The sequence below is a fragment of the Kryptolebias marmoratus genome, linkage group LG1 (genome assembly GCF_001649575.2).
Source record: "Kryptolebias marmoratus isolate JLee-2015 linkage group LG1, ASM164957v2, whole genome shotgun sequence".
NCBI classification, from domain to species: Eukaryota; Metazoa; Chordata; class Actinopteri; order Cyprinodontiformes; family Rivulidae; genus Kryptolebias; species Kryptolebias marmoratus.
The window spans coordinates 29,642,011-29,654,557 of NC_051430.1; the positions used below are offsets into that span (position 1 = coordinate 29,642,011).

Genomic DNA, 12,547 nt, shown 5'->3' on the forward strand with positions numbered 1-12,547 from the left:
TGTGTACATTAATTTAGAAAAAGACTAAGAATGCTCAAAGTCCATCGATCTCTAACAGTTTAGTTCTGTCATCAAATCAAGTCATTAATAAACCCTTTAAATACCAGCCCTTATCAGAAAGCTCAGAACATGAAAAAGGTCATATAACTGCCTTAATGATGTAACAATTACAACATTTTTTGTAATTTCTAATGAATTCCTTTTCTTGTGTTTTTGAAAGAATTCAAACCACAGTTTAAACCCAGATTTTCCTGACAGTCTTAATAAAAGCAGCACCATAAATCGCAGCTGATTGCTTCTTGCATCATGCAGCAGGAACACGTCCCACCCTTTGGCTGCACGTCTGACAGCTCTGTAACGTTCTGGCCCTTTAACTGAGAGCCTCGCTGGCAGATGTAGGACCAGCTCGGGTCAGAGTCCTCAGACTCATGTCATCATTTCGTCGTGCAAACCTCCACCGTTGCTGACAGCGTTCAGCCTTAAAGCTGCAGCAAATGGAAAGTATCACTAATTAGCTGGCAGAGGATGAGGAGGCTGGATCTGTGACTGCTTTTCACAAATTACAGTGTTAAACTGGGAGCAGGAGTTGTGCTGAACTTTGTTTTCTCGTGTAAAGCGAAGGAATTAAAAGTATTAAAGTGGTGCTGGTGAGTTTTAATGAATAAAAGCAGTACAATGAGCGTCTTCATGACGGTGAGCATCTGTTTCTGTGTAATTTACAACAGAGTGGGTGAGGCATTTCCTTCCCTGTCTGCAAAATGAGGACACATCAAGTGGTCATTTCCACAAAGATTTCCATGCAGCTTAGCCTGATGCTGCTTTTAATAGTGACAAACTGCACAAAAAAAAGATCCAATCTCTGCACATCTGACATTTTTTAAAACTAGGACTAAACCCTCTTTGGTGCTAAAATAGACAAAAATGAAGTTGAATCTTTTTAACACACAAACACAAAGAAACAGAAGGCAAACTTACAGAATTGACAATGCCTTTGAGAGCGTGGAAGCCATCTTTAACAGGAAACACGTTGTTTTTGGAGTCGGCGATTTCAGCAAGCTGTTGGTACGATGGAGGAGAGGAGTAAACAAGGAGGACTGCTGATTTTACACGGCTTTCCTCTTTATGACTGAGTTGTGTCTTTCCTCTCGTGTTACGGGCAGGAGGAGCCGCAGCAGATGGCATGACTGTGGCAAACACTTTGCTCAACTATAAAAAATGATTGTAGCACAAACTGCGAGCGACGCTGCCTTTGTTTCTGACTTGATAAGTGCCGATGGATGGACGGTTACCAATGGTTACCAGGAACAGACAATCATGATAGAAATGAAATTAACGGACAACACAGCCTGACACTTTACGATATGAGACTTTCATTGTAATGACAGCAGCATTCCCAGAAAGAATGCATGTCACCCGCCGCCTTGCAATCCAAACTTTTAAAGAAACATTTGTTGGGGATTAGTTTTACTTCCTACTACACCATATTTCTGCTCATTATCTGTAACAATGACTGAATTAGAGTCATTTTTGTGCAGGCTAAGGTTGATGTAGCCATCTTGAATTTGGCTGACCATGAAATATTTTGCTAACAGATGGAGAAACGAACACATGCACACACAAACAGGTAAAAATATTATCCCTCTGCCTTCTATGGCGGGTGATAACAATTCCTCTGCACAGCATGATGGGGAGATATTTATCACACCGAACCTTAAAAATGAGCACTTACATGTGTGTCATACGTTACAGAATCCTCTAACATCTTGATTTTTCTCCTTTCAGCAGCTGAACGATTGATTTGTTTCTCACTTTGCAGACAATTATTGACTGAAAGCTACATTTCACCAGATTTACGTGTACCTTAAACGGCTTTTCTGTGCAGGTAAAACACAGGTTTTCTTTTGTCAGAAAGCTTCCTGCCTGCCAGAACTTTTTGTACAAAAACCCTAATCACTGCGCAAACACTCTCTCATGTTTGATTGCAGCAGATTAAGAATAAATCTCCCTTACCTGCTGCTCATCGAAGTCCTTGATACCCACACAGTAAACACGAGCGCCGTACTTCCTCGCCTCGTCAGCCTGCAGCGCGGATGAAGAGCAACAGGTTGGACACACTCCGCCAGTAAGAATACATACAATTTATCAACAGGCCAGCGCTCAGACAAAAAGTGCACGTCACCTCCTTCACGGTGAGTTCATGAACATAAACTGACAGCTTCCCGTCTGTTAAAGCCAAGATGATGCTGGAGGACTTCATCGGCTGCTGCTGTATCTGAACCGAGGCCTTCAGTTTGAAAACAACACGTCATCAGATCTCACGTTTTATTGAGTTTAATGCTAAAAAACTGGGAAAATTCCACAAGACAAACTGACCTCTTTGAGGCCTTCGTGCATGTAGGTTTCACCTGCTGGCTTCACATCCCTCAGACGCTGCAGGCCCTCTTCGATCTCGTATCTGAAAGGATTTATTACCATTTAAACCAGTTTTTCTGCAACTAAAATCATAAAATAATGTGTTGTCTGCTTATTTTCCTTCCATTATGCCCTAATACAGAAAACACACCTTTGTAAGAGGGAATTAGTCATGATTTGTTACCTTTAGAAGTAAAAAGAAATCATCTACACCCCCTTAATATAATCTACAAACATCTCTACTATATAACTTCAGCTACTGCATAAACAACACAATTGTTTAAAATTTAAAATAAGGAGTTAAATAAACAACAAAAAATTATAAATAAAAAGGTTTGTGACACAGAAACAATCAAAATAAGTAAAATTTAAATTTTTAAAGAGGATTTTTAACAAGAGCACCTTCTTTCACTCAGTTGTTTTTAAACAAAAACAACTAAAAACACATTTTGCAGGTTTTCATCATGGCGTTCCAGCAGAACTGTACAGGTGATAAAAAAGGAACAGCAGCAGCAGGCTGTAGGATGTGTGAACATCTGATCAAGTTTTAGGTCAAAAAAAGCATCCTAAATAAACTTTGTCCAAATTTGTTGACAGTAAACAAATAAGAGAATCATAGATGCTGAGGTTTTATAACGTCTTATCTGCAGACTGACCCAATTTAAAATTAAATCAAGGAAAACAAAACATAGTTAAACTCTTTGACGTCCTAAAATCAAGTTGTTATTTTTATAAGAAATTAAACCTGTAAGCCAAAAGGTGCAGTTCAGATTTGTTGCTGAGCAATGCTTTGTTTTTCCAAACCTACCATCAGAGTTTAGAATAAATCTGAGTGATTTCGGTGTCTCGTACCTGTTTCCAGTCAGCGGCAGCAGGACGTCTGCTCGGGCCGAGAAAACTATGAATGAGACTCTCATATTCGGGCTGAGGAGAAAAACAAAAACCACAAGAAATTTATTTAAAAGTAGGCAACCAGTACATCGTCTTCACGCTAACCATTTAGCGCTAATTAAAATCTTTTTTTTGGAGAATCGGAGCAGAGTCCTGCCTCCACATAAAGGTCAGTCGTCTTCTTCATGAGTTAAAATATCACTGAAGTAAATCCTGTCCAATTCTCTGAGCATCTGCAGAAGTGTCAGGGCCACAGTTTGATTTAAAGATTTCATGCGAGTTCAGTTCTGCTAATAAAATTAATAAATACATAAATAATTAGGCAAACAGAAAGAGCTCCTTTAATGTCAACTAATATTAGTGCATGACTTCAAGCAGGAAGTGAATAATCAGACAAGAAACATGTTGTGATGCCGATGAGTCACAAACATCCTGCTGCACCATATATATATATATATATATATATATATAAATATATTGTACCTGTGATTTTTTTCTAAGGGTGTTAGTTTACTCTGGACACTTTGATGCAACTCTGGCTACAGAATCTGCCTTTAGTTTAAATTTTTAAAGCTGTTTACATTCGTTCTACCTCAGTCACATGAGAGGACTCATGGTTGGTAACAGATTTTTGCTTTCCAAACACAGGTGGTTTTTATGTAAATACCCAGATTAAATTGGTGAAGACCATGCAAACACTACGATGAAAACTGTAAGCAACTCCAGGCGTGCAGCTGTCTCTGAAAACTTTACTGACTCATGCTGAGGAATACATCATTTAAACAAATTATCTTCATTTGTGGTAAAAAAAAAAAAAAAAAAAAAGAATGCTCAAAAAAACCCACATTTCTTGATTTTACCCAAATAAAAGCAAATGTTTAGCATTAACAGGTATTTCAACAAAAATTGCAAAAGCAGTGAGAGTAATATAAGCAACTAGGATGGAACTATGGGAATTAAGAGAAAAAAATTAATCCTGAATCTAATAAATGAGGGAATCTTTAAATCAGGACCAAAGTCTGGCTGCTAATCTTCAACAAACAGTGAATATTAGGGCTCTCGTTTATTTCTTTGTTAATGTTTGACCCCAACTGGAAGCAAAGATTATTCCAAAGTCAACAGAGAATAAATATTTGGTGGTGACTCTGATGCTGACGGCTCAGAGTGGTTTTTGCCAAGCTGGTGTCTGTTGTTTCGGAGCAAATTTCAGGTTTGTTTGTAGCTTTTGATGCTAGGTTGGGTTGTGGAGGTCCAGGAGAAAATCCCAGACCTCCCTCTCCCCAGCGAAACTCTGCAGTTCCTCCTGAGGGTCAGTGAGGACATAAAACCCCTTCAGCAAGTTCTGGGTCTGCCCAAACAACTGAGGGGTCTCGTGACAATCTTCAGAAATCAAACAAACCTTAAAATGATTGCTAATAGCACATCTTGGCCATAACTGCAATAAAAGAGTCCGAAATTATTTTAAATACTATAATAGTTGTTGAGGCTGTTTGTGCTTTCATTACATCGTCATTCAACTAATTTATTAGAAATGTTTTACACTTTAACCAGCAGAAGAAGGAGTCAAGCTTCTGACGTTGTTTTGTGGGTCAGAAGTTAAAGTTTGGGAACCACTGATCTACTTCCTGCATTCTTTTACGCAACGCTTTAAATTTTGGTCAAACCTGGATGTTCGGCTTTGTAATTTAGATAAATGTTAGTCTTGTTTTAGCGATCCATTGATGAATTTGTTCATTATTTATCCAAAACGTAGGTTCCCATCATCACCTGTGCATGAATATCTTGGCTGATTGCGACCAGTTTCGGGCAAAAATTTGCGTGAAATGATAAAGAAATAAAAAGAGCGCTAACTATTACAGTTTTTGGCATGGAGACTTGGATCTCTGATTCATGTAGAGCTGTCCTGGTTGGGCGTAAGGACTGTGGGATTTGGTTAAAAAAAAAAAAAAAGAGAGAATCGCTTCATTAGAAGCAGAGTTGCATAATAATTGGAAATTTCCAAATTATGATTTTGAATATTATATTAAGAAATATTTAGTAAAACGGATAAATTGTACAAGATCTCCAACCCCAGAAACATTGAAGTACTTAAATAAATCCGACGCACTTAGTAACTTACCACCTCTGCTTCAGACAGCGTGCACGCGGATGCCCTCCCACAGAGAGAGCTAAACTTCAGATAATTAAGCGCTCAAGTGTTTCCTTCAGAGATGTGAAGCCTTCAGAGCATAAGGAGAGGTGCTGATATTTCTCCACCACATGACACATGGCCCAGTCGCGATCCTCCCCCACAAACAGTCTTTAAAGCAGATTTGGCAGAGAGGAGCAGAGCAGCAGTAGTCGTTCACACGCCATCTTTAAATTTCAGTCATACGTCGACTAAAAGCTAAACCTTTAGGACAGAAATGTGCCCTAATGTATATTTTCATAAGCGCTTACGTGACAAATCTTCAGAAGCACGGAGGAATTTTAAGACCAACTCGAGATAAAGAGGCACTGATGCCAAGGACAGATCTGAGGATGGTGGTGGGATTGTTTTTTTTTTAATTTGAGAAGGAGGGGGTGATGAAGTAGTCCAGTTTGCTCCACATGGCAGAACAGAAGTGCTCTTGGTGAGCGAGCATTGTTTAGCAGATTGTCCTCGTCGCCTTCCAGTGTTCTTTTGCTTTACTGTACATTGTCTGCCTGTCAGCCGTTCTGTGGTGGAAGCAGGGGATAAGTGTGGAGCCGGACCCCCCCGGTGCAAATGGCCATTCTCACAGCCCAGAAGACTGCTCCTCTCTGCCACCCACTCCCACCTGGTGCCTTTGCTATTTTCTTCAACCAACCACTTCATTCTGGCTGTGGCGCTACCGTCTGTACTGTGCTGGCAGGCGCCGTTTGACTCAAACATTATGCAAGCTGAACGTTTCGAGTCCATTTTAACGCTTTTGTCTTTTATTAATTATGATTAAAAAGGATGCAAAACGATAGTTTGGGGAACAGGTGGGAAGTCCTTTAAATCTGTGCAACAGACGGCAAACAATGATGTCGGCTTCTGAGTTCCAGGAAAGATCCAACTTAATATCAAACATATGTAAAATATAAGAAATCAGTCAAAAGTGTTCAGTTAAACAAACTTAGATTATCCACTATCAATTTGTTTCGAGACAGGGAGGTTTTAATTGAACATTCACACTGTTGTTTTCCTGTTTTTTATTATTTTTCCAAACATTTTTTTGCACTAACTACTTCTGAAGACTTTGTGCTTTTTTAGCTGTTCTTATATCAAAACCTTCAGCTCATTCAGGAGACGGCTGCTCCGATCTCTATTTTAGCTGCATTTAATTTGTAGCTACCACTCTCGTATTTACTTTTTTGCTACTTTTGGTGTTTAGCTATTTCTGGTGTTTAGCTATTGTTCTGCTCCTTTTAGCTACCATTTTGCTACTTTTAGCTTTTAGCTAGTGCTCGGTTTCTTTTAGCTTTAACAAGTCAATTTCAGGTTCTTCAGCAAAACTTCAGCAGTCATCCAGGACTCAGCATTTACTGTATTTTCACAGAAAAATACATTTTTGATACAAAACTCTGTCACTGCCAGATCTTTGCTCTATATTTACTAATTTAATCCACTTTTCTATCAGTTTTGTCTTATTTAAAAATCTAAAAATAAAAACCGAATTATTAAAATTTCCATGTGACTTCGTACTTGCCTCACAAATCGGTCGGTCAGGTTCTTCACAAAGGAGTAAATCTCACCCCAGTCGTTGGCGACGCTTCCAGACCTGAAACCACAGAAGAAGAATCAGCGGCATCAGGCTGTCGGGTCGTAAAACGTTCTCCATCTTTACACCAACCACATGCTGGAGGACTGTAGATACGTCTGTGTCATGAAGCAGCTAAACATTCAAAGCAGGGTTGTGTTTTTAATAAATTACTAGTTTGAACTCAAGTTTTTGGTTTTCAACAGGAAGTCCTGATGAAGAACAGGAAGGCATGAAGGCGTGAGAACTTTGTTTGAAACGTGTGGTTTTATTAAAACCAACAAAAACTATTTCAAGAATTGAAGAACAAACTTCATTTCACAACACAGCAGTGTGTCAACCTGTCATCCCCCCTCCCCCCCCTCGATGAGTCAATCTGAGCACAATCAGCGCGGTGTGTAAAACGTGCCCTTGGTGTAACGACGGAGAGGTTATTAAATCAATAATTACAACTCCATGAATGCACGGAGAACATAAAACAAAAGAGTTTGGCCATTAGGAAGCTCATCTTTCATGCCACCTCCTTGTCCTCCCCGCTCTGTAAAAACAAGGTCACGCAGGAAACGGTCACCGGACCCGGACAGAACCGGGACGTCAGCCTGTCAGCAGCTGGTAACTGGACTCGTACTGGTGCCAGTTAAACGGGTAAAAAAGGTTGATTTTTAGACTTTCAGACGCAACCAGCAGGAATATATAAAACTGTATTTACATGTTCGAAATCTCTTTAAATACTCAAAAATCTACTCCAGCACACTTGCTCTACTTGTTTTTCCTTATGCTTCCTTTTTAAATGTAAAATTTATTCTAAAAACTTGTGCTGAAATTAAAATTTCAGCCTTGATCTTGAATATCCTTATAAATGAAAATGTCAGAAATAAATGTGCCGGTACAGTTATTTATTTAATCCTTACTGACTGAGTTTTTACTTGGTAAAATAGTTTGGATGCACTGTTTTGTAACTTGCAAAATAATAACAAATCTATATTTCTATGGTGATAAAATCAGGATTTTACTGTTAATAAATCAATAGTAGTATGCCTCTTTACCAAAAGCTGGAAAAAATTAGGTCATTAAAACCAAACTATAAAAACAGCATTGTTTCAAACAGAACATTCAAACAATAATGAAGGTTCTTTGTGCAGAAATGCTGCCTCATATCTAAAATCTTTCACCAGAAACATAAAGACTTGGAACTCATCAGTTCCAGCAGGAAACCCAGGAAAACTATTTTATCAGCAGAGATAAAGTAAACCCCAAAAACCTGCAGAGTATGCAGTAATCTGCTCATCATCCTGTGATTTCTGTAATTTAGACGGGGATCAGAGGAGTTCAGAACTGGGTCAGGGGAGCCATGTTGAACTCGGCAGTCCTGCAGGATGGCACTTCTCCAAGCCGGGAGGGGGGGCAGGATTAAAAGCAGTTGCTGTCAAGGCTCTAAACTCCCCCATAATTCACTGCGCTGGAGGAGTTTTTGCTGAACTGCAAAGACTTTGCACGTCTGAAGCGGCACTCCGAGTGCATGAAAGACACAGGAAGTGATCCCGCGCCAAAATCTGTTCCAACTGATGACACAATCCCCCAACACGATTCAAAAAGCCTTCAAAGGCACGTCAGTGAGCTTCAGAGGTTTCATTTCACAGAATATTCACAAAGAAAATGGTCTTAATTTAATAACTGACAGTGATAAATTACGGTGCCCCTTCATTTTGTCAAACGGAGCACATTCAAAGAGCTGGGTGTGTTTTTATTTGCTCCGTTTCATTTTTCATGGACACTCCCACCATCTCAGGAACAAAGTCAAAGATTTACACTCTTCATGCTGATTTGAGAACGTTTTAGGAGTTGATGCACTCAACAGGATGTAAAAAGTTTTAACAAAGAGAAAAGTTTACCTTCATAAAGAATTTAGAGAAGGTTAATGGCCACTGGCATAAAAAATAAAAAACAAAAAGTTTAAATTTCTCTTATTTTTGGGTTGAAGCAGCTGGTTTTGTTCATGATTCCTTCTTCAAAATCCTTTTTCCTAACAGGACTCTGAGAAAAACAGTTTATATTGAAAATCTGTATAAATGCATTCAGATATCATGCTATGGAAGCCAAACAACGTTTAACGCTCAACTGAGATCTTAATAATCGATTCTGAAGCTCAGAGAGAAAAACTCAAAGTTCCTCCTGGAGATGAATCCTAGTGCTAACCCGTATCAAATTGGTTGTTAAAACTGAATTTTATGGCTTGAAAAACATTTCCAGAGAGCAACTATTTCTCTTTTAGGTCAACGTAGAGACACTGGTTGTACATCAACCATCGACTGGCCTGATTTCTAAAGATCAGCATCATAACCTCGACTATTGACCTTTAAATCCTCTCTGTAAAGCACGTTCCATCGCTGTGTCGTAGGAAAAATAAAGTTCTGATTGATTATACCACTAAGTTGAATTTCCTCCACATCAGGTGAAATCAGGAGAACGAAACTTTCCTGATGCAGAGTTTGCACTCAGATAAAAACACTGCACGGTTCAGGTTTGGTTAACTGGGGTTGGTTTTTATGAGGAAACCACTTGAGTCGGGTTAGAGGGAGGTTTGTGTGGTCCCACGTGACTTTAGAGCAGGGGTGTCAAACTCCATTCCTCAAGGGCCTTTATCCTGCATGTTTTAGACGTGTTCTTGCTTTAAAACACCTGGTTTAAATAGATGACTTGTCGCCATGCTCCTGGCGAACTTGATGATTTGGTGAGGAGGTAATTAAGCCATTTGAATCAGGTGTGTTGGAGCAGAAAAACCTAAAACCTCCAGGACAGTGGCCCTCGAGGCCTGGAGTTTGACACCCCTGAGTTAGAGCATCATCTAAAAACTGCAGGTAGTGAGTGTACACAACTCAGATTATCAGTTTACTCACCAGGGGATTCGTTTTGTGTTTGATATTCGAGAATCAAGCTTTCTTGTTTCAATCATGTCTTGAAAATCTCTTAAATAGAAAAGTTTCAAACTGACAGTGATTCCTCTGAACGTCCCAACGTCTCATATGCAGACCAACCTGAGCAGGGCTCAGATCGAACTAAAATAAGTCAAACGAACGAGTGCCTATTCAGGAAATAAAGTCAGGAAATTGTTGTGGTGCAACAGCATTTACGTTTCCCTTGCAGCATTTCAGTGTTGCAATCGATTTCACTGGACTTCCGTCTCCAACAAATGTCCATTACTGTTTGTCTCTTTTGTTTTGAATGAATCCAGAGGGATTAAAATCTGGGTATTACCAAAAACAACGTCCCCAGATGCTTGGTGTGAATGTGTCAAACATATTCAGCGGTGAGCCTTCCAGTCGCACATCAGCAGCTGAACGCTTCTGGGTGAAACCAAAATACGATCCGGCGCACAAAGACCCATCAGGGAAGCCAGTCTGAGTCCCGTCCAGCAAGTGAGACAGGTGCTACTCTAGAATCAGGCCAGGGGTGTCCAATCCTGGTCCTCAGGGCCACTATCCTGCATGTGTTACCTGTTTCCCTGCTCCAACACACCTGATTCAGTGGTTAAATCACCTCTTCATGTTCTGCAGAAGCCTGTTAATGACCCGTTGATTCAAATCAGGTGTGTTGGAGCAGAAGAACAAGGAAAACATGCAGGATGGTGGCCCTCGAGGACCAGGATTGGAGACCGCTGCATCAGGGGAACCAGTCTGAGCCCCGTCCAGCGAGTGGGACAGGTGTTACTCTGGACCCAGCAGAAGGTAGAGCACCTGCTGGGTCGAGGAGAACATCAGGGTTCTGTGGACGGCCCGGTTAACAGTGTTTACAGACATTGTTCCTGAGCCAATCCCATCCCCGAGGGCCCCAACATCACAGCCTGAACTGTATGATGGGATACTCAAAGTCTTCCCAATTTTCCATTGACGACCATTATTCTGAAATTATTCCACTATTTTTAGGCAGTCTTCTCAGCCTGCTGAACCAATGCCCGTCTTTACTTCTCAGATTCAGCCTCTCTAAAATGCTCTTTTCTTTCTTAATCTTACTGCTTACTTTTACAGACTTTTGTTGCCTCTATGTTGCTGCAATCACATTCAAAATTACCATATTTCCCCCCCCCAAAATTATATAATTTCTGAATTTAAACTTTTGCTGTTTGCCATTTTCTATTGTGAGCAAAATATGGGTCTATGAGATTCACATTCTGCTTTTATTTACATGTTAGAGATCATCCAGATGTTTTCAGAACTTGGGTTAAGTCCAAAAATGGTTCAGAAAACTAAAAGAAAGAAAGATCCTGCTTCTCCATCTTACCTCCTATTCCTAAAAAATGCAGCAGTTTTGGACAAAAGCAACAACTTCTCTTGTCTTTTGGGCTCAGTGGTCCCCCCCTGTGTCCAAACTTACTTGTCTAAAACAAAGTAGAGGTCGTAGGCTCCGTGACAGGACGCTTCTTCTGCCCAGCAGGTCGACCCAAACAAGCCGAGGACGGTCACCGCAACAGCCGCTAAGGTCCACCGGCTGCCCCCGTGGCCGGGCTTCTTCTCCTCCGCCGTGAAATAACCACACTTTTCCAACATGTCTGCACGCACACGTTAAAAATAAGTCTCTGTGAAGTCACTTCAAGTTGACAAAGAGACAATAATTCTTCCGGAGACCGAGGTGCACATCCAGCAGCAACGAACAGCTTCTTCTTCTTCTTCTTCTTCTCGACCTAAACTCCAACAAAAGAATAAAGTTCAGAGGCTGAACTGCAAAATAAAGGAAACTACCGCCTCGACGTCAGCAGCTGCGGTTTCCACATCTTCCTGACTCACTGTTCACTCACTCACATCCTCAATAAAACCCGAACCGAGCCCCGGAACAAGCCCCCCGAACTCCGAGCAGAGACTAGCTAACTTCTGCCGTTAACAAGTTGCAGCCACCGGTGCTAAACTTCACAGGCCGGGGTGCCTTCACGGACCCACACAAAGCTCGGAATTCTCAGCGTTCCAAGGTGTGACTGCGGCCGTTGGGGAGAAGCGGTTACTGTTTTTTTTTTTTTTTTTTTTTACACAAATGACTCATTTGCGGCTTTTGTTATCACCCGCCGCCGAAAGCGCAATCGGAGCGACATTGTTTTTGCCCAAGTCCGTGTGTGCGTGCATAAGTGAAAAATAACTAATTAGTCGCAGGACGGATTTTTTTGAAACGCTCAGAAAGTAACCGTTGCACATCTACAGCGGCTTAACTTTGGCAGTTAACCTGATTCAAGATGGCCGCCGCGGCTAAGCAAGCACAAAAATACAATTTTGCAGACATTGAGTTAAAATTTGGTGTGGTAGTAGCTGAGCCTGATCCCCAACAGATTGCTCAAAATCTGTCTTTAAAACTCCCACGAACTGTTTCTGTTAACAAAATCTCTTATTAAACGACTCAATAGAGTTTATTGAAACTTTTAGATAGGTTGACATCTATAATTGATTAATTTTTGGATTCAAACCAATTCAAGATGGTCTCCACAGCCAACTGAATGTAAACACAAAAATGCCTAAAGA

The 12,547-nt window shown here is 40.6% G+C and overlaps 1 protein-coding gene across 1 annotated transcript in view; it reads right to left on the reverse strand.

The window, feature by feature from the left end:
• The window catches only part of antxr2a (ANTXR cell adhesion molecule 2a), a 35,206-nt gene extending 23,266 nt beyond the window's left edge, over positions 1-11,940 (reverse strand). The window contains exons 1-7 of the mRNA XM_017430812.3: positions 11,418-11,940; positions 6,996-7,067; positions 3,265-3,336; positions 2,374-2,455; positions 2,180-2,284; positions 2,011-2,079; positions 976-1,056 (exon numbers count right to left, since the gene is read on the reverse strand). Of these exons, the coding sequence (XP_017286301.2) occupies positions 976-1,056; positions 2,011-2,079; positions 2,180-2,284; positions 2,374-2,455; positions 3,265-3,336; positions 6,996-7,067; positions 11,418-11,590 (654 nt within the window). The 5' untranslated portion in view covers positions 11,591-11,940. The remainder of the gene's footprint in view (positions 1-975; positions 1,057-2,010; positions 2,080-2,179; positions 2,285-2,373; positions 2,456-3,264; positions 3,337-6,995; positions 7,068-11,417) is intronic.
• Positions 11,941-12,547: the final 607 nt, after the last annotated feature.